Raw genomic sequence first — 21,535 nt, 5'->3', positions numbered from 1 at the left:
ATATTGTTATTAATAAATAAATCATGAATTTTTAGACTCTCTCCAACCACAAGTTTGCGCGCGGGCGTCTCTTTCTGGTGAAATTGTACAGTATACACCTTTATAAAATATGTAACATAACCATATTAAATTACGTCTATATTATCTGATCCATATAATTATCAATAATTTTTTTTTTTTCATTATTACATTTTTATATTTCCATTTGTTATTGTTCTCATTAATTTATCACACCTCTTTTTTTCCTACCTTATTATTAATTATTTACCTCATTTACCAGTTTATTATATCTCTCAATATACATATATGTTTATCATACTGAGTTTCAGGGATTTATTAATATTTATATATGTTAAAACATTATATTGTGCTCTTTTGAATGCTAGTAAAATTTTAGTATAATCTTTCGTTTAGTGTCTGTTTTTAAATTTTTAATTGTATAGTTACTTAATATTAATAAAAATAAAATAAAAAATTATTAAAAATTGTGATTTATTAATTAAATTTATTTATATATAACAAGTTAAAAAAATGAACCAAGACAACCTTAAAAATATCAGTTAAAAATAGAGATCTACTGAAGGATATTAAAATTAATCAACTTCCTCAATTGTTGGTCCAGATCCTTCAGCGCCAGGGGCTCCACCTGGAGCACCTCCTGGCATACCACCTGGTGGTGCACCAGCAGCTCCATACATCTTAGTGATAATTGGGTTACAGATTCCTTCAAGTTCCTTTTGTCTATCTTCAAATTCTTCTTTCTCAGCAGATTGGTTGCTTTCGAGCCAGCGAAGAATTTCATCGCATTTTTCAACAACTTTCTTAACATCATCAGCTGGAATCTTATCCTTAACTTTCTCGTCTTCAAGAGTTTGTTTCATGTTGAAACAGTATGACTCAAGACCATTCTTGGCAGAAACACGTTCACGTTGTTTCTCATCATCAGCTTTGTATTTTTCGGCATCGTTAACCATACGTTCAATTTCTTCCTTGGAAAGTCTTCCTTTGTCGTTGGTGATGGTAATCTTATTTTGTTTTCCAGTAGATTTGTCTTGAGCTGATACATTGAGGATACCATTGGCATCAATATCGAATGTAACCTCAATTTGTGGTACACCACGTGGAGCTGGTGGAATTCCAGAAAGTTCGAATTTTCCAAGAAGATTGTTATCTTTAGTCATTGCACGTTCACCTTCGTAAACTTGAATCAAGACTCCTGGTTGATTATCGGCATATGTGGTGAAAGTTTGAGAAGTTTTAGTTGGGATGGTGGTGTTTCTCTTGATAAGAGCAGTCATGACACCTCCGGCGGTTTCAATTCCAAGAGAAAGTGGAGCAACATCAAGAAGAAGTAAATCTTGGACAGCTTCAGATTTGTCTCCAGAAAGGATAGCAGCTTGAACAGCAGCTCCGTAAGCAACAGCTTCATCTGGATTGATAGATTTATTAAGTTCTTTTCCAGAGAAGAAGTCAGAAAGAAGTTTTTGTACTTTTGGAATACGGGTAGATCCTCCAACAAGAACGATATCGTGAACTTGTCCTTTGTCCATCTTGGCATCACGAAGAGCTTTCTCGACTGGGTCCATGGTGTTTCTGAAAAGATCAGCACAGAGTTCCTCAAAACGAGCACGTGTGATGTTGGTGTAGAAATCAATACCATCGAAAAGTGAATCAATTTCAATTGAGGCTTGAGTAGATGAAGAAAGTGTTCTCTTAGCACGTTCACAAGCTGTTCTCAAACGACGAAGAGCACGTGGGTTGGATGAAAGATCTTTCTTGTGTTTTCTCTTGAACTCGTTAACAAAGTGAGTAACCATACGGTTATCGAAATCTTCTCCTCCCAAGTGAGTGTCACCAGCAGTAGATTTGACTTCGAAGATTCCGTCTTCAATTGTAAGAACAGAGACATCAAAAGTACCACCTCCAAGATCGAAGATAAGAACATTGCGTTCTGTTGCTCCTTTCTTGTCCAAACCATAAGCAATAGCAGCTGCAGTTGGTTCATTAATAATACGTAAGACATTAAGTCCAGCGATGGCTCCAGCATCCTTAGTAGCTTGTCTTTGAGAGTCGTTGAAATAAGCTGGAACAGTAACTACAGCATCAGTTACAGTTTGTCCAAGATAAGCTTCAGCGGTTTCTCTCATTTTTGTTAAAACCATAGATGAAATCTCTTCTGGGAAGAAAGTCTTAACTTCACCTTTGAATTCAACTTGAACCTTTGGGCGTCCACCATCAGCAGAAACAACCTTGAATGGCCAGTGTTTCATGTCAGCTTGGACAGCAGCATCATCGAATTTTCTTCCAATAAGACGTTTGGCATCAAAGACGGAGTTTTGTGGGTTCATAGCAACTTGATTTTTAGCTGCATCTCCAATAAGTCTTTCACTATCAGTAAAAGCAACATATGATGGTGTTGTACGATTACCTAAAAATTAATATTTAATTAATAAGAAATTTCCAGAAAATATTAATCTAACTTACCTTGGTCGTTGGCGATAATTTCAACTTTTCCATGTTGGAAAACTCCTACACAGGAGTAAGTTGTACCGAGATCAATACCGACAGCATTAGCTTTAACCATTTTTAATCACTTAATATTTTTTTAACGGTTAGGGCACAACCAATTATAGAAGATAACAGAGTTAATCTGAAATAATAAATATTACACTAATGGAATAAAATGGGAGAGTAGTAAAGCAACGTTATATATGATATGAAAATTGAAGAACTGGCTATTTCTCGATGTGACTCGTCACAAATGCACTAAGTAGAAGCTTCTAGAATGAATCTTACCAGGTTTGTTATGTAAAAGGCGGGTGTCGAATGTACTACGACCTTCTGGAATATTCTGAAAGAGGCGGCCAGCCAGTGACTATGCAGACAGTTCGTTGCAGGATAGCTTATAGTACAGATTAGAATATTCGAGAAAACAAAAATATGCAGTGCTTTTGAAATGTGTATATAACTTGGGAAAAAATTAAGGGACAATCATGTTACAGTTTAGACTAGATGACCTTTGAATGCAAAATTCCCACTTCTGACAGACGTCTTTTTTGAAATTTTGACAATTTTTTAACAAAAAGTGTAGTTTTTTTCGCATTTTTATGTGTTTTTTGACCTGGGAAACTTTTGCAAATTGTGTTTGGTAATGGACGGGTTTTATATTGATTAACCTATATCCTATTGTAGTTGATGGGTATCATTTGACTCATGAGATCAGAATACTTCACAAGGAAGTGAAATGATCATAGTTAATTTAAGGAAAAATTTTACAAAAAGAGAGTTTGAAATTTTTTTTAGCACAAAAGACAACAGTGTTTTTTCTTTGTTTATTTGTATCGTTTATCAATAAAAGTTAAGGTACATGCTTTATATTACGATCCACGTTTAACGATCAAAAAATTATTTGAATACACACAAAAAATGTTGTCAGAAGAAGTATTAAAAACACATTTGAAAAAAATTTGTACAATTTAAAAGTGCTTACTTCTTGAAGAAGTATAGTTTTTATTCTAGTTTATTAGTGTTTTCCTCTTCTAGTGACCTCAGATTCAACATCACAATCAGAAATTTTTCTATCATTTCTACTAGTAAGTACTGGAAAAATCTTGTAAAGATAAATGACAATTTTTTATTGTTAAAATTGTACCATTATTACATACTCCTGTCATTCTATGTTATTATCTATGTTTTAGAAATTGTCATGTATTTAAAAATATATTTCAGTGTCTAGTCATTTTTAAATCTGGTAGAAAGATTTGAAATAATCAAAAATTAAAATAAATTAAATACATTGTTATTCTCGAAATTTATATTTTTCACTGCAGTTGTTAACAAAATCAAACAATTTCAGAGGAATTTGCAATAATCGCTTTATTTATATTTTAAATTTTTTTGTTTATTTTTAGTAATCAAAGATAATTTTATCACCTGTTAAACTAAGGTGCTATAAATATATACAAATCTAAGAAATGTAAATAAAGAATGTGAATAATTTTATTTTAAAAAAAAAACTTCTAGTATAAGGACAAGTTTTGTCTTTCTTCATATAATCTCATGGAAAATACAAATGTAGTTTGACTTATATACAATGGTTTAGAAATGTTGTGCTTTGTGGTTTCATATACATATTTAGATTTAATCTCCACCAAGTACACCTTTTTTTTAAATGTATTTTTTAAAAGTTTAAAGTTTAGTAGTCGTCATAATATGCTTATTGAAATTTCACGCTAACGATTAAAAGAAATATGTTTGACGATCCCACTATACTCTTCACTGTAACATTTATTATGTAGGATTACCTTTTTTTTTCATCGTACTATATTAATATTGTAAGTTTCACGATGAGATTATTTTATCATAATATATTGAAGAAAAAAAAATATTGTCTTTTTAAAAAGAAGGCAGTACTCATATTTTTTTGACGGGTTATATAATAAAATTTAAACAATAATAGGGTATATTTTATTTTGTTGCACTGACATAAGACAACATATCGAAAAAATTTATTTTCATATAAATAATATATGTATAAACATAATTTCTTAAAAAAAAAAATTAATATAAGGTACATAAAAACGCAGATATAATGTAAAATATATTTTTGCAAGTAACACTTAAATAATTAAAATTACAAGTTTAATATCATTAATCATCTCTGTCTAGCTTTTTAATTTTCAAAATAATTGTAAAACATTGATATATCACTTAATAGAAAAATTTATTATCATAAAAGAAAGAAACTTAAAAATTCTGAATATTGTAATGTGATATTATGTTTACTAAAATTTAGTTTTACTTTCAAAATATTCTAGAAACACGAGAATAGATGGTATTATGTTAACAAAATTTTTTTTAATTCTCAAAAAAAGGATATTAATAAGATAAATAAAAAGGAAATATATTACACTACTCAATTTAATGTTTTTATTTGAAATTTCTCATAATAAAAAAATTTTCATTACTCCATAAATTTTATTTATAAAAGCTAATTTTCACTTTTACGATACAACATTGTAATGTTTTGTTTAAAACTTGTAAAATTTTTTTTCCATCAATTTAAGTTTAATAAATATTATTTTTCTTCTTATGTTTAAAATTACATTAAAATTTATTTAGATAAAAAATAAAATATACAAGGTTTGTTTTTTCTTTTTTTATTTATTGTATTTAAAATATACCATACAACAATAAAAAAAAATATATATATAAAAATAATTTATAATATAAATATTTAAAAATATAAGTATTAAATTTTTAAAATTGATGTTAATATATTTTGATTACTTTTTATAAAGTGAAAAATATTTTTGACTTATTATTGTTTTATCATTTTACGAAACAAAAAAGATATCTGAATCAATAATTATTATTTTAAGATCAGTTAAAGCTGTTTAATAAAAACATGTTCCACATAGTTTCATTTAACTTCTATCTGATTTTACTATAAAATAAAGGTAATTAATTAACAAGTTCCGTAAATGAAAGTTATTGCATAATATATATTTTGCTTTCAATAAAATATAAAATCATCGTTAAAGTGGTTAATTAAATATAGTTAGTTTATAAATTTAAAAATCATGAGGTTGATAAGCTTAATTTTAATTTTATTTTTAAAACTAAAAAATATTGTTAATAGTTTTGATGGTAAAGAAATTTCTATTAGTAGTACAAATACAATGACTGTAATAAGTAATGAAGAATCACATAAAATTCATTCAATATGTGGTAAAGCTGAAAAAAATGAAAGAAAATATCCTTGGGCAGTTTCTATTTTACATAAAGGAAAAAATAAAATAGGTGGCACAATAATTTCACCTTATCATATTTTAACAGTTGCACATGGCTTTTTATCATTAAAATCTTTTGGACAAGCACCATGCACGTATGTAAGAAGTTTATAATTTTTTTTATTATTAATTTTTTTAAGCATTGAAGAAATTAGAAGTATAGAACAAATTCGTGAAAGAGTAATATCAATTGGTGATGATTGTAATCGTGGATTTTTACCAAATAAAACAAATTCTTATGAATGTTATGAGAGTAAGGCAAAATTTTATAAAATTAAATCTGTCATTTTTGATAATACATTTATTAAAAAAGGTTGTCGTGGTGGTCATGATTGGGCTATAGTTGAGGTTGACTCTTCAATAGAATTCAATGAAAGAGTCAAACCAATTTGTTTACCATATCCACAAACTTATATAAATGATATATTAACAATAGTATCATGGGGTAAACAGGAATATTTTAAAAAAAGTACCCCATTAATGAGAGTTTTTGAAATGAGACATGATAAAAATTGTCAAAAACCATTATCAGATACAATGCCAACAAATATACCTGATTATATATGTGTTAAAGCATTAAATACAAAAGATTTAAATTCTCCTCGTGTTTGTTTAGGGGATTCAGGATCAGGTGTTCAACAGATTGGTTTAGATGGAAAAGTTGTATTGATAGGTATAACATCATATGGTTCTTCAGGATGCCCAGCAAATGAATTAGCAAGGCTTACCAGAGTTGACTTATACTTACAAGATATTTGTTATCTTACAGGTATTTGTTATACATTGGGAATTTAAGTATTATTTATGGTAAAAAAAAAATATTATTAAATTAAAATTATATTATGTTAAATAAAACTTTAATATTTTATATTTGTTTATATAATCTTTTATTAACCATTTATCATATAATAAAACTATCATTTTTTATTTAAAAAGAGTATTATAATTATTTTTAAACTTTGAATCATAAATTTTTATTATATTATTTATCAAAACATTAAATTTTATATTATGCTGTAAAAATAAATACTTTTTATTATACAACTGATAAGAAGTTTTTTTTTTCTATCAACAAATTTGCTTAAATATATGTCATAGAAAAATTAATTATTACTAAGTTTTTATTTCTAGCCAAATAAATGATAATAAAATTTTTATTTGTGTTAAAAATTTATCATCTCTCATTATCTTTTAAACTTATTATAAATATATTTCGACATTTTTTTAATTGCATAATTAGCATGCTATTATTTTTTTTTATATTAAAACATTTTTAAGAATAATCTAATTTAAAAATATAACTTCTTTTGTTTAAGTAAATTAATTTAATAAAAAATTTTGTTTTATATAGTAAATAAAAGTATATTACTTGATTATTTTTAAAATTTCTATTACATATTTTCAAGAAATATCATTAAACTCCTATCAGCAATATAATCAAAGATAGGTTTGTAAGAATTAAAAATTATAATCTACAAAAATTTATATTCTTTATCATAAAAATGATATTATATACCAAACAAACTTTTTTTAACAAATGTTTGATTAAAAAATATTTAATTATAAAATATAGTAAATTTCTCAATATTAATTTTATGAGCAAAAAAAATGAGAAATTTTTTTAATTTTTCATTTAATTCTATTTTTTTTTTAATAATATGTGGTTTGGGAAATGTTTGGAGCAGTAGTGATGCTCAGGAGTGCTCCACTGACACTTCTGGTCTTTATTTAGATATCATGTTCATTCTAGATATTTCAGAAGATGCAGCTATTTATGATATTCAACGCCAAACAGGTATCTCACTTCAATTTATTTTAACAAGTAATTTGTCTATGGATAATCAAAAATTACAATCATCAAGAGTAGCTTTAATTACAGCGTCTGATGAGATAAATGTTATTGGAAATTTTAGTACTTTCAGTTCAAGTAATGATTTAATAGGTGCTTTAGAAAATGTCAGTTCAACTACAATTACTGGTAAGAAATTGGATATTATAAAAGCTTTAAATACAGCTGAAAGTATTATTAAGGAAACTGGTAGAAATAGTAGTTATAAAAAATTAGTTATCCTATTTTCATCACATGAAGATATCCGTTGTGATGAGAGTGATCAATTTGAAAATCATAATATTGATGGTGATATTTGTAGGAGGGCTGCAGACTTCAAAAATGAAGATTATTTCTTGATGACAGTAAGACTTGATTATGAAGGCAAAAATTCTTTAAATAAAAATAGTATAGCATCACCCTGTTATTCATTAGATTTTGATAATAATATTACTAAAAATATGTTACATTTAGCATCAAGAAGTAATTGTTTTTGTGAGAGACAATTTCATCAATTTGAAGATATTGATAGTTGTATAAAAACATCAGAATGCCTTTATTTAGAAGATACACCATCTTCTTATGTAGTTGCTGAGAATATAGCTAAATTATATAATGCAACTTTAGTAGATATTAGATCTGATTCAAAACAAAAATTTTTATTAAAATTAACAAATCAATCATTACCAATATTTATTGGTCTTAATCAATTGACAACTAGCAATATATGGCAATGGGATACAGGATATAATTTTAATCCAAATAATGATTATAATCAATTTGCACCTGGAGAAATAGATAAAATTGGAATGTGTGGAAGTCTTGAAAAAGATTTTAAATGGTATGGTGTTAATTGTAGTGATTCAAGTGTTAGTCAAGCATATGTATATCAAAAAAAAGCTTGTGATACTAATAATTTTTGTTAATAAAAAACTTTACATATAATATATTTTTAAAAATATAAAATAAAACTATTATTTGTATTTTATTAATTATCTATTATTCTTTTTGGTAAAACAAATAGGTAAGCTTTTATATTATAACAAGATATTGTAAATATGTAAATGAATAGAAATACATTAATACCTTTTATGATATAATATCATCATTACAATACATCTACTATATTTCAATAAAATCTAGAATAAAGTTAAAAACTGTTAATTTATTAATATTAAACTTGCAACATTTTGTAATTTAAATTTCTTTTAACAACTGGTTTCATAATTTGTGAATAGATAATAGAATTAATGTAAGCAATTTGAGAATCAAAAATGTTCTTGAAATTGAATCTTTAAAACGTGACATCAATAGGTTACAATATGTTTTAATGTTTTTATGGGTTGGATGTTATAGCTTAATACTTAAATAAAAGATTGAACGGTATCTTTAATAGTTTATTTTTAATATTTTAATTTGAAATGAAAATTTATTTGTTTCTAGTAATTTTTCAATTCATTATTATTACTATATCTTCTATAACTGATAATATTATTAAAAATCCTAAAAAAGATAATGGTGTACAGATAAGAGCTAAAAGACAAGGTTGTGGAATGTTAGGAGGATGTTGGGGTGCTGCATATACTGGAGGATGTTCTGGAAATTCATGTGGATATCAAATGAATTCTTCACCATGTCAATCAAGACAATGTCAAGCATTTTTTTCATCACCTGCATACCAATGTAGACCAGGATGTACAACTCCAGCCTGTTGTAGAAGTGTGGTAAATCATACTTTTTTTTAATATAAGATTTTTAAAATATTTTTTTTTAAGGTACCTAATCCTTGTGCTAATTGTGGTCAACCACAATCAACAATGACACAAATGATTCAGATGCCACAAATGAATATTCAAATAAAACAACCACCAAGATGTTGTCCATGTTGTATGCCAGTATGTTCTAAGATGTGTGTTATGAGTGGAGGATGTAATGCTTGTTATGATTATTATTCTGATTTAGGATTTGGAAAAAAATAATCATTAACTATATTATTAAAATTTTATAACATATAAATTTAATATATTACACAACAACTATTTTTATAACATAATTATTATTTTTATCTCATATAATTTATAGAAATACCATTTATGCTCATTGATTTATTTATTAAGTAAAATAAAATACGTGCATATTTTAAATGACCCTGTTTTATATTGAGACGTTTTTATTAAAATGATCAAAGATTATAACAATTTTATTTTATTTTATTTATTTATTTATTTTTTAATTTTTTTTATGGTATGTCAATTGAAAAAAAAACCTTTTATTTATATTTATTTATCAATAAAAAAGTATTAATAATATCATTATAAAACATCTTCTATAATAATATAAGAATTTAAGATAAAAAAAAAGTTATAAAAATATAATATAATCCATTTTAGTAAATAATTTTTTAAAAAAAAAGACTTTTTAATATAGTATAAAATATTTTAACTAAATATAGTAAATTATTTTTCTTGTACTTTAAATATTATTTATGAAAAATATTTGTTTTCTCTGTTCCCTCAATATTAAATGTTACCAAGTTAAAATCTTTTATAAATTCTTTACTTTCCCATACTGGTATTTTGAAACCAATTGCCATTTCATTAAACTTTTTTAGAGGAACATCAATAAATTTGTCTTTTGAAAAAATATCTTGTAAAGTTTCACCATGTTCAACGCATTTTCTAATTTTTTGTGCGTTTTTAATGCTTGAAAACATTTTTAAATATTTAATGATATGATATCTAGAGTTAATGCTTTAAAGTATATGATATATCAAAAAAATATTTTAATTTTTTTGATTATTGTAAAGACAACGAATTGAGAGTTCACAGATACCAAAACAGATTACAGATAATGAAGTCCAATCGTTAGAGATAAGACTAGGATCAATTATTGATGTAAAAGTTTGGAAAGAAAATTTATTATTTTGTATATTTTCTTTAATATATTTTGTAATTGGTTCTAATGAAACAACTTGGGAAAGCAAGTAAAAGTCTTGATTATTCCACTGATATCTATTTATCATAGTATTTCAGCAATTAATTGGATGTTCTTTTATTGAAAGGATGCAATCCATTCAGTATTTAAAAATACAATTGTATATTTTGTAACAGAGATAAAATCTAAAATTAAAAAAAAATAAATTATTTTTTTTCTATCAAAATAATATTACTAAACATGAAACAGTTATAACATCATTTTATTATTTATAAGAAAGTTATTTTCTAAACATGTTTTATTTATTTTTTTTTTACAAAAATTAAATGAATTAAAAATGAAATACTAAATTATTTAATATAGATTTGATTCAAGTACTTCTTTATAAAGAAAAATAATCCTCACCTACATTACATCTACTTCCTTTTTAAAATCAAAAAACCAAACATCTTTTAAAACTTTCATGTAAATTTACTATCTAAATATAAGGTGATTTTATAATATACAGATGATTGTAAACAATAAAATCATTAAAAAAAGTTTACATTTTGGTAAAATATTGCGAAATGTATATATTTTTGTAAATATTATTTTTACCATCCTACTTTTTAATTGATGAAACTATACTCTATTATGTATGAGTATACATACCAGCTAAATTATTAATAGGAAGCATTAAATTAATCTATAATCTTAACAAATAATAGTTTAATTACGATTAATTAACAAGTCATTTAAAATATAATACATATTACCAATATGTAAAAGTAACTAAATACTTATCATTTTGCACGTTTACTACATTAATATTTTTATTTAAACTTTATAAATATAGGATGGAATATAATGATACGAAAATTAATATTTTAAATATTTTTTTATGTAAGTTTGTCGATCATAGAACCAACAAATATAATATTTTAGATTTTTCTAAATAAAAAGTTAAATTAATCTTAAGAAATATAAACTTTAAAAAAAGAAGAAAGGACGTTATAGTGTAATTTTTTTTACAACAATACTATTGATATAATATATAATATTTAGTAATAAGAAAAAATTAATAATAATATTAAAACAGGAAAATATTTAATGATTAGAGAAAAATATTATGATAGGAAATTTAAGTAATTCAAAATTATAAAATCAAATTAATTTTATTATATATACTTTTTGAACTTTTTTTTAGTGGATTTTTTATAAATAAATTAAAAATGAATGAAATTAAAAAAATAAATGATTTATTTTCTATAAAATCAATTACATCAAAAGATGCTTCAGAAATTAGAAAAATGATAAAAGTAAGTTTGATAAATAAACTTATTATTATAAATATGTATTAATGAACAAAAATTAAAAATTTATCTAATCAAAAGTAGTATATTGTACACCTCATTAATAATCTTATCTTTGTTACCTTAAATATATTATAATATTTATTTTATAGGAATTGGCAGATTATGAAAAACTTGGTTCACAGATGATATTAACAGATGATGATATTAAAAATCATATTGATATGGGAATTCTTAAGGGATTCATTGTTGTTTTACAAAAAAATAACAATGAAATTGCTGGAATGCTCCTATATTATATAGCATACTCTTCATGGAAAGGACCATTTTATTTTCTTGAAGATATATATGTTAAAAATGACTACCGAAAACAAAATATTGGTAGACATTTATTTTATGAACTTATTCAGGTGGCAAGAAAAAATAATATTAAAAAAATATCATGGTCTGCTTTAAAATGGAATACTCCAGCAATAAATTTTTATAAAAAAATAGGAGCAGAAAATCTTACAGAAACTGAGGACAGGTTAATTTTTAATCTTAATGAAAATGATATAAAAAATTTTAACCTTTAAAAATTTTAAAAAATTAAATAATCTTTTAATTGATTTTATAATAGAATAAAATTAATTAAATTAATTAATGAAATTTTTTTTACTTTTTTTTAAAATAAATAATTTTATTTTTAATATTACTAACAATCATTTGATTTGTTAATATTATATCAAATGACATTTTAAAAGTACTAGACTAAAAATGATAGGTGTCAGGTATACCTAATTTACAAAAACAATTTAAACAAGTTTTATAATAATAAATTAATGTATAAATTTAAGGAATTATATACCGTTTTTAAATGTTCTTCAATCTCACTAAAATTATTTTTAATTATTACATCACATGAAATGCAGGATAATAAAATTATAATAATGTTGTCATTTTATTTAATTAGTCTATTTTTTTAAACAATATATAAATATAACATTAATATTACATTTTATAATTATATTATTATCAAAATATATTAAATAAATTTTATTTTTAAAATAAGAATTTTACGTAAAATATAAAAAAATCATTAACAATCATTATTAGATGCTTCATTTTTTGTATTAGGTATTTGAGAAAAAATTTCATTACTTACTTCTTTCATTGTAGGTCGTTCTGTATAATTACAACTCCACATTTTTTTTGTAATAAAATTACGAAATGATTCTGATATTTCATTAGGTAATTCTAAACGATAATTATCTTTAAAAACTTTTCTTATAATTTCTTCATTACCCATATTTCCATATGGGTCAGCTCCATCATTAAAAATTTCCCATAAAAGTATTCCAAATGACCAGACATCTGATGATGAGTAAAAAGTTTTATCTCTAATAACTTCTAATGGCATCCATTTTACGGGAACTTTAGTATCTTCCTGTAAAGCTGACTCAGATTCCTCAGAACTTAAACCAAAATCAGATATTTTACATTGTTCATTTTCACAAACTAAACAATTTCTTAATGCAACATCACGATGAATAATTTTATTTTCATGTAAATAATTTAATCCTAATGCAGCACCATAACTTAAATAAAGTTTTAATTTTAAAGAAAGTCTATTTTTTTTGACATATGTATTCAATGCACCATTAATACAAAGTTCTGTTACTAACATTAAAGGTTCCTCATCTGCTGCAACTCCATACATTTTTATTACATTTGGATGATTTAATCTTCTCATTATTCTTGCCTCCTTCATTATTTCTTGTATCTGTACTTTTGTTAATTTTTCTAATTTTGCAACTTTTGCAGCAGCAGGTATATCTTTTTTTGAAATTTCATCATGAAATTGTGCCAACCAAACCTGAGCAAAAGCTCCTTCACCTAATATTTTATTTTAACATATATTCATAAAAAAAAATTTACCTAATTTTTTTATTAAAATTATATTTTTATTACTTATCTGCCACTCCTTCCTTTTTATTGGGGTTTTTAAAAAAACTTTTTGATTATTTGTGATGTCATTATGTGATGAAAGATAAAATTCAACCAACTCTACAATCGATGAAAAAAATGAATCAAAAATTGTATATTTATCATCATTTGATTTTGATATGATGAAATGTTTTAGTTCTTTAATTGGTTTACCATTACATTGACCTGCTTTTACAACTGACAAAATATATGTTTGATGTTCATTGGGAACAGGAATAGAGAGGCGAACAAGAAAATCTCCTATATGTTGGAGCATTTTATTTATATCTTCACGAGGAAGAAATCCATGATAATATGGTGCTTTTTGAATATCTTTTAATTTAGATAAATTATTATTTTTAACAACTGTTATTGTCATAATTATTTTATTTTTTTTATACTTAATGGTTAAATATTTTTTTTTCTACTTAAAATTTGTTTTTATTAATTAAAAAAAATAAATAAAACACAAAGATATTTATAGTGTAATTCTTAAAACATCTTTTAAGATTCTTATTTTGGAATTTTATATATATAGATGTTTTGATCATATGATAGATGATTAGTGATAATCTTACTTGTGGGGTATGCTATATTTGTAAAACAAATAATAATCCTAATTTATCAGAAAATGGAAAATCATTAAGATTATATGGAGCAATTATTTATTATTTTTTATCTATAATTTTAAATATTATTTATCCATTTCTTGGTTTATTTTTAACTATACTGGGATATGTCATTCTTCTTTTAAGTATAACTGGTGTATGTGTATCTATAATACGACTCTTATCTCTACTTCCATTAATGTTTAAAATAGAAAAAAATGAAGATAAATTTTATATGTCTTTTTTGGGACCAATAATTTTATTGGTTATTGCAAAATATTTATGGAAATTATCAAAAATATTTCGATCAAACATACTTGCTAGCCAAAGAATCATGTGCCTTGAATCAAGAAATAAATTATTTCCAATTTTAATGAAAATTGATCTTTTATCCTCATACATTCCTAATTTTAAAATTTTTAAAATCTCTCTTTTCTTATATCGAAAAATAAAACGGTTTTTATTTTAAAACAAAATTTTAATAATATTAAGATTATTTTTAACAGTATGTTATAAAAATTAAAATTTAATACCATAATATAAACAATTTGTAAACTTTATGTTTGATAAAAATTAATAGCCAATAACTACAAATATTAAAAAATTATCTAACCACAAAGAAAGTAGGAGTATTCTTTTTCCTGTATTTTCAATATTATTATCGTTTAGCTAATCTTACCTGAAAGTTTGGAGAGGTGTTCTAAACGCGGTATAATTGACCTTTTTCTTACTTCCTTATGCTTATTTTTGGTTCTTGTGTCAACACCAAAGTTAAATATTATTTTTTTTTTATTAAAAAAAAATGCTAATTAGTGGAAAGCAACCTATCAAACGATTACTTACCAACAAATGCCCAAGTGTTTCTTCACCATGTAAAAAGAAACCCAAGAATAATTATGATAGTTTTAATGAATCATTTTTTGATACATTTAATGATGAAAACAAAATAAACAGTAAAGACAACGTATTATGTTCTTCTTCTAAAAATACTAATTCAATATTAAATGTTGACAATAGTTTAGCACAACCAAAAAATGATTCTTCAATTTTAAAAATTAATAAAAATATTCAGGTTTGTTGTAATTTCATTTGGTATGATTATTAAATTTTTAGAATATACCTGAAAAAAAAGTTTTGAATAATGAAAAAAAAAATATATTTATTGAAAATAATGATTTTAGTAACATAACTACTGAAAGTGTCTTTCAAATAATTGGTCTTTCCAAAACAAGTCAAGATATATATAGAAAAAAAAGAAAAATTTCAAATTTGTATGATTGGCAAAAAGAATGTATTACAAATAAAAAGTTGTTGGGTGGCAGAAACTTTATACTTTCTCTTCAAACAGGTGCTGGAAAAACTTTGATAGCTGAACTTTTAATGCTTAGAGAAACTCTTGTCAAAAAAAGAAGTTGTATAATGATATTACCATATGTAGCAATCGTTCAAGAAAAGATTGTATCGTTATCAGTACTTGAAGAATTAGGGATATATGTAGAAGAGTATGCGGGTTCTAAAGGAAGAATTCCTCCTGTGAAACGGAAAGTAGGAAGAACTATATATGTAGCAACAATTGAAAAAGGAAATATTTTAATAAATAGTTTAGTAAAAGAAAATAGATTAGATGAAATAGGTTTAGTTGTAATTGATGAGTTACATATGATTGGAGAAAAAGGACGTGGTGCTATTATTGAACAATTGATACTTAAATATAATTTAATTGGTTCTGGACAAACTGTTGGCATGTCTGCTACATTGGGTAATGTTGATTTAATGTGTAAGTTTATGAATGCAGATCATTTTTACTCAGATTTTCGTCCTGTTGAACTTATTGAAAGAGTCAAATTAGAAAATAATTTGTATGATGTTACAAAAGAAGGAAATTTAATATTCAATAAAAAACTTGAAATTGACAAAAAATCTAGAAGTATTGATAATGATGGAATTATCACGCTAATAAAAGACATTGTTCCAGCAAAATCTGTAATTATTTTTTGTCCAACAAAAAAAAATTGCGAAAATGTATGTAACATGATTGCAAAACTTGCACCTAAAAATTTTAAGAAACCAAATGAGAAACGTGAGGAAATTATAAATAATATAAAAAATGAAAACGATGGAGAGATTGAAGAAATAATGGAAATAGGTATACGTGCAGGAGTTGCTTACCATCATTCTGGATTAACTAGTGAAGAAAGACATTGGATTGAATATGGCTATCAGAGCGGAATTCTGTATGCGTTATGTGCTACATCGACACTTGCTGCAGGAGTAAATTTGCCTGCCCGACGTGTTATAATTAAACAACCATTGGTTGGTGGTGAATTTTTAGGAAAATCTCAATACAAGCAAATGGTTGGCCGTGCTGGAAGAGCAGGATATGATGATAAAGGTGAAAGTATAACTATTGTTAATTCAAAAAATGAATTAAAATTTAAAAGTATGCTTAAATCAGAATTGAATTCCTGTCAAAGTCAAATGCTCGATGGAACTTATTTGGAAGGTTTTATTTTAGATTTAATTTATTTAAGACTGGCCAAAACAAAGGATCGTGTAAGTTATTATTTATCAAGGACATTGGCTGGAATTCAAAGTTATGACAAATGTTTTTCATTGATGGAAGAAAGTCTACAAAATTTGGTAGAAAGAGATATGCTTAAAATTGAAGATGACAAATTTGTGGATACTTTTTTAGGCGAGGCAACTTTTGTTGCTAATTTTTCTCCAGACTGTGCAAATTTATTAAATAGTAATTTGCTACAAGATTTAAATAGGGGGGTGGTATTCTCATCACATTTTCATTTGATACTTACACTAATTCCATATGATATCGGTATTTCTATAAATTGGGATTTGTTTCATGACGAATTTAGAAGTTTATGCCAATCAGAAAAACTTATATTAGCAAAAATGAACATTGAAGAAAGGGATATTCTTAATCAAATAACTTCCAGGAAAAGGGTTGAGACAGGATCATCGGCTGTAAGGTTATATATTACATTCATGATGATGGACATTTGGAATAAAATTCCCATATCTAATGTTGCAAAGAAATTCAATGTTCAAAAAGGTTGGCTTCAAACCACATTGCAATCTGTATGTTCTCAAGCACAACGAATACAACGTTTTTCAGAACTATTAGAAAAATTATGGCCTCTGAAGTTACTATTACCTCATGTGATAGCAAAATTAAATGAATGCAAAAATCTTGAATTAGCTCCACTTATGAACTTAGATTGTGTTAAATTTGGTAGAGCAAAACTTTTATACGAAAAAGGTTTTAAAACTGTAAAATCTATAGCAGATGCAAAACCTAATGATTTATTATCTTCAATTGGACAACTAAGTTTGGTACAAGCAAGAAGAATAATAAAAAGTGCAAAGACTGCAATTGATGATTTGCTTGTTAATCAAGAAGAACAAAGAGTTCTATATGGACTAACCAAATAATAAGGGTACTTATTCGTTTTAAACTCCAAATTTTTTTAACAGTTAAAAGGTATTGATAATTTTTTTTTGTTTTTTAAATAATAAATTGTTAATTGAAAATTTAAAAAAGGGAAATTTTTTTTCAATACCCAGTCATCGATGATAGTTAACATACAGGATATAACCAATATATTTATTATATAAACTATACGATTAAAATACCGCTAACAATTTGTTTTTATAAAATTATATTAAATAATTTAATACATAAAAAGATGATTAAATTTTTTTTTAAATAATCAATTTAATTATGTTTTGAAGATTGTAACATTGGATAAATATAGGTTGAATTAGAGTTTGATTAAATAAACAAAACTTTTCAATAAATATCTCTTTTTTTTTATTAAAAATTGTTGTTATTCAAAGAATGAAAATGTTATTTCTATACAAAATCACCAATTTAAAGGACCATGTTTTTGTCAGTAAAGGAAGAAGAATTTATGTTGACAAAAGCAACTATTTTTATGATTTATTATTTAATTAATTTTTTTAAAATAATATTGTTTTAAAGTTTTACATTTTTAATAGTTTATATAATATTTGAATGTTTAAAATAAATAAATTCTTACAACTTTTTTGTTAATTTTTTATTTTAATTTCATAGTAAAAGTGATATTCAAATTTTTCTGTTAAAATTTACATATTTGATATAAATATGTTTGTGATAAATGATATAAAAACGAACTATTGTTATTGTTACTTTTTCTATTTTAAAACGAGTAATATAATGTTAGATTTATTAATGGATGTTTATTTCACAATAAGTATCAAAATAAGATTTTTTTTAACATTCTATCAACTTATAATTTTATATCTAAAAAAATTTAATATATCAATTACTTTTTATTAATGTTAGAAAATTCAAAGTAAAATTAATAAAAATTTATTGTAATAACAAACGTAACAAAAAGAAAATTATTAATTATATTTTTTCTCAGCAAGTTTAAATTTTTCAACAATATTGTAAAGTACTTTACGTCTTTTTGATTTTGTACTATCAGATTTTGCAATATTGAAAATACTATTACTAATATGACTGAGAGGAAAACGATAATTCGATTTATCAATTGCAGTATCATCATTATTTTCCATTTCTATAATAATTAAAATACCCTCAAAAATTTCCTTAGTTATTCTTTCGAATACATAATCAGAAGTAGCCCTTTTTTCCAATGCTTTTAAAAATGGTGCATACCATATAAATTGTTGTTCAGGTTCACATGGAACATTATTCAAAGCTTTATCAAATTCATCCATAAACACTGATACTATATGTGAAATCATAACATTAGAAAATTGTCTTTCTTCATTATTAAATATATTTTTATCAATCATTTCAATATACTTTTGGCAAATAGATTCATTCCAACTATTTTTTGAGGTATAGCTAAATATATGCCTAAATATACGCCGCACTAACATCAAAAACTTATTAATTCTCCATTTGTCTATTGAAAGGATATTTTTGTCAATAAATGATAACAAGCAATAGTAAAATGATATTCGTTCATTTGCTCTTTTAAATATATCATGAACTGCAACAATTCTATCACATAAATCTTCATGTAATAATGCTTTGTCTTGCATCCACAATGTGTAATATAATCCTTTACAAATTGTTTTCAATGTTTCTTCAGGAATAGCTTAAAAAAAATGAATTTATAAAATATATTATTAAAAAAATACCTTTTTTTGTTGTTGCAGTTTTAATCCATTCTTCCAATTTGTCGAATGATTCTGAACGAACTTGAGAATCACTATTTGCCAAGTTTTCAATTAACAATTGATCAATTCCAGAACAATCCATTTGAATAGGGAATAAAAAAGTTTACTAATAAAAGAATTTAAATTTTCCCAACAACGTTATTCCATTTGTTTAAAAGGAATTCTTTTTAGGAAATTAAAATGTTTCAATGTATATATTTTATAATTAATAAAATATAATCACACTAAAATCATTATAATTAGTAAACAATAAATATTATAACTATTTTTTTAATTTAAATTTAACTGAAAATTATCAATAAAAATAAATCAATTTTTTTTTAATACTTTTTTTGTTACTAAAATATTTTAAATCCTACTGTAACATTTTATTAAATATTTTTTAAATTTTTTCTGCAGCTGTTAATATTTATATTCCATTAAACTTATTTTATCGTAGACTATTTTGACAAAATTGGTAGATAAAAGTTTATATATATAAAAGTTTCCTACTCAATACCAACAATGTTATTAATTAGTTCATGTAAATGAAAATCTTTTGTTTGAATAAATATTTTTTTAAAAAGAGATCGACTACTATATTAATTATAGTTTTATGTCTATATTAAAAATTTATTTTTTATAAAAATTTTAAAATACAATGTGTGCCACTGTAATTCTATACCCAATTTAATATTATTTTATTTTTACTTTAAATTATATATATTTAAATTAAATCAAAAATGATATTTGTAAAACTCATGGAAAAACCAATTGTATTGTAAAGTGGTCATAAAAAAAAATTTGTCACAGTATATTATTTGATAAAAAAAAGATGTATCATAAAGTTGTAATAATTGTTAATATATTTCTTATTTTTATAGGGGTTTTTGTGTTGATGGTTTGTCTGTTGGAAAAATAAAAAACATACATAATAGGGAACCATCCATACAGAAAAATATTGTATTTGCCAACTTAAAAATTAAATTTAAACAATTATTTTATTTTGAACTTACTAACATATAAAAATCATCTATACCTATTGAATAGATAATTGCATGTGCTTCCATTACCCATGTAAAAGCTACTGGAGCCATTGGTACAAAATCAATAACTTTTGTTGTTATTGCTTGATATATTAGGTATGGACAAATTAATGATCCAGCTATTTGAGCTGTTGATGCTAATCGACCAGTTAAAATTTTTCCATCATCATGTGGGATAATAGATGCATAATAATTATAAAATATTACTATACTATAGACAATAAATACAGATCTTAAAAGTTTTTTTTTCTTAGATCTAAATATTAATAATGATATGATAAAAAATGATTGCATTATAACTGCATATGATTGTAATAATATCATTTTATAATCTGATATAAAAATTGCATATCTTAACCACAAAGATGATCCAACAACTCCAGCAATATATGGTATACATGTATCCGAATCAGAACTTTGCCTTCTAAACCATTTATAAACTGCTTGTCTAGAAAAAAAAATTTATATTTAATATGATTTAGAAAAAAATTTACAATGGACTTGATATTAGCAATATTGCATGAATAGCTGTGGATGTTAAAAATAATGACCATAAAATATTTTCTGTAAATAATTCAATCAACTGAGTTAGTGAAAAGGAGATACTTTCATAAGATTCCATTATAAAACTAAAACATTCTAAGATTAAATAAATATTACTAAATTATATACATTTTATAATAAAATTGGTTGGATATTTCCTTATCTTATGCGAAACTTGCATTAAAAATTCCATCATTCACCTAACATAAGATAGACCTTTTATTATCGCGCATTTTAGAATTTTAATTATCTTTATTGTTATCTGATTAAAAAAATCAAATAAATATAAAATAGATTTCAGATGAGAATACAAACCATTGTAAAATTAAATATA

At 24.2% G+C, this 21,535-nt stretch overlaps 8 protein-coding genes across 8 annotated transcripts; 3 read left to right on the top strand and 5 right to left on the bottom strand.

Moving 5' to 3' along the window:
- Window positions 1-593: 593 nt before the first annotated feature.
- Window positions 594-2,584, bottom strand: SRAE_1000178500 (Heat shock 70 kDa protein 1A/1B; the record flags this gene model as incomplete). Its single annotated transcript, XM_024648782.1, has 2 exons — window positions 594-2,428; window positions 2,485-2,584. 2 exons carry the CDS (start codon window positions 2,582-2,584, stop codon window positions 594-596), a joined length of 1,935 nt encoding a protein of 644 aa, XP_024502726.1.
- A 3,097-nt stretch (window positions 2,585-5,681) lies between these two features.
- Window positions 5,682-9,599, top strand: SRAE_1000178400 (Peptidase S1 domain and C-type lectin domain and von Willebrand factor, type A domain and Trypsin-like cysteine/serine peptidase domain and C-type lectin-like domain and C-type lectin fold domain-containing protein; the record flags this gene model as incomplete). Its single annotated transcript, XM_024648781.1, has 7 exons — window positions 5,682-5,887; window positions 5,933-6,045; window positions 6,106-6,561; window positions 7,525-8,431; window positions 8,996-9,003; window positions 9,064-9,344; window positions 9,396-9,599. 7 exons carry the CDS (start codon window positions 5,682-5,684, stop codon window positions 9,597-9,599), a joined length of 2,175 nt encoding a protein of 724 aa, XP_024502725.1.
- A 500-nt stretch (window positions 9,600-10,099) lies between these two features.
- On the bottom strand, window positions 10,100-10,333 carry SRAE_1000178300 (Hypothetical protein; the record flags this gene model as incomplete). Its single annotated transcript, XM_024648780.1, has 1 exon — window positions 10,100-10,333. One exon carries the CDS (start codon window positions 10,331-10,333, stop codon window positions 10,100-10,102), a length of 234 nt encoding a protein of 77 aa, XP_024502724.1.
- Window positions 10,334-11,765: 1,432 nt separating this feature from the next.
- Window positions 11,766-12,722, top strand: SRAE_1000178200 (GNAT domain and Acyl-CoA N-acyltransferase domain-containing protein; the record flags this gene model as incomplete). The annotated part of the gene is made up of 3 exons (XM_024648779.1): window positions 11,766-11,852; window positions 11,999-12,372; window positions 12,683-12,722. 3 exons carry the CDS (start codon window positions 11,766-11,768, stop codon window positions 12,720-12,722), a joined length of 501 nt encoding a protein of 166 aa, XP_024502723.1.
- Window positions 12,723-12,924: 202 nt separating this feature from the next.
- SRAE_1000178100 (Tyrosine-protein kinase Fps85D) lies at window positions 12,925-14,190 on the bottom strand (the record flags this gene model as incomplete). Its single annotated transcript, XM_024648778.1, has 3 exons — window positions 12,925-13,423; window positions 13,511-13,721; window positions 13,764-14,190. 3 exons carry the CDS (start codon window positions 14,188-14,190, stop codon window positions 12,925-12,927), a joined length of 1,137 nt encoding a protein of 378 aa, XP_024502722.1.
- A 1,031-nt stretch (window positions 14,191-15,221) lies between these two features.
- On the top strand, window positions 15,222-17,869 carry SRAE_1000178000 (Mutagen-sensitive 301; the record flags this gene model as incomplete). The annotated part of the gene is made up of 3 exons (XM_024648777.1): window positions 15,222-15,491; window positions 15,533-16,441; window positions 16,484-17,869. 3 exons carry the CDS (start codon window positions 15,222-15,224, stop codon window positions 17,867-17,869), a joined length of 2,565 nt encoding a protein of 854 aa, XP_024502721.1.
- Window positions 17,870-18,826: 957 nt separating this feature from the next.
- Window positions 18,827-19,495, bottom strand: SRAE_1000177900 (Ribosomal RNA processing protein 1 homolog; the record flags this gene model as incomplete). The annotated part of the gene is made up of 1 exon (XM_024648776.1): window positions 18,827-19,495. The coding sequence occupies one exon, from the start codon at window positions 19,493-19,495 to the stop codon at window positions 18,827-18,829; it is 669 nt and encodes a 222-aa protein (XP_024502720.1).
- Window positions 19,496-20,490: 995 nt separating this feature from the next.
- Window positions 20,491-21,434, bottom strand: SRAE_1000177800 (Hypothetical protein; the record flags this gene model as incomplete). The annotated part of the gene is made up of 5 exons (XM_024648775.1): window positions 20,491-20,586; window positions 20,629-21,106; window positions 21,153-21,287; window positions 21,331-21,364; window positions 21,407-21,434. 5 exons carry the CDS (start codon window positions 21,432-21,434, stop codon window positions 20,491-20,493), a joined length of 771 nt encoding a protein of 256 aa, XP_024502719.1.
- Window positions 21,435-21,535: the final 101 nt, after the last annotated feature.

Source organism: Strongyloides ratti (genome assembly GCF_001040885.1).
Source record: "Strongyloides ratti genome assembly S_ratti_ED321, chromosome : 1".
Taxonomy (NCBI): Eukaryota; Metazoa; Nematoda; class Chromadorea; order Rhabditida; family Strongyloididae; genus Strongyloides; species Strongyloides ratti.
The sequence above is the reverse complement of the archived record's forward strand: the minus strand, read 5'-3'. Positions and strand labels throughout refer to the sequence as shown.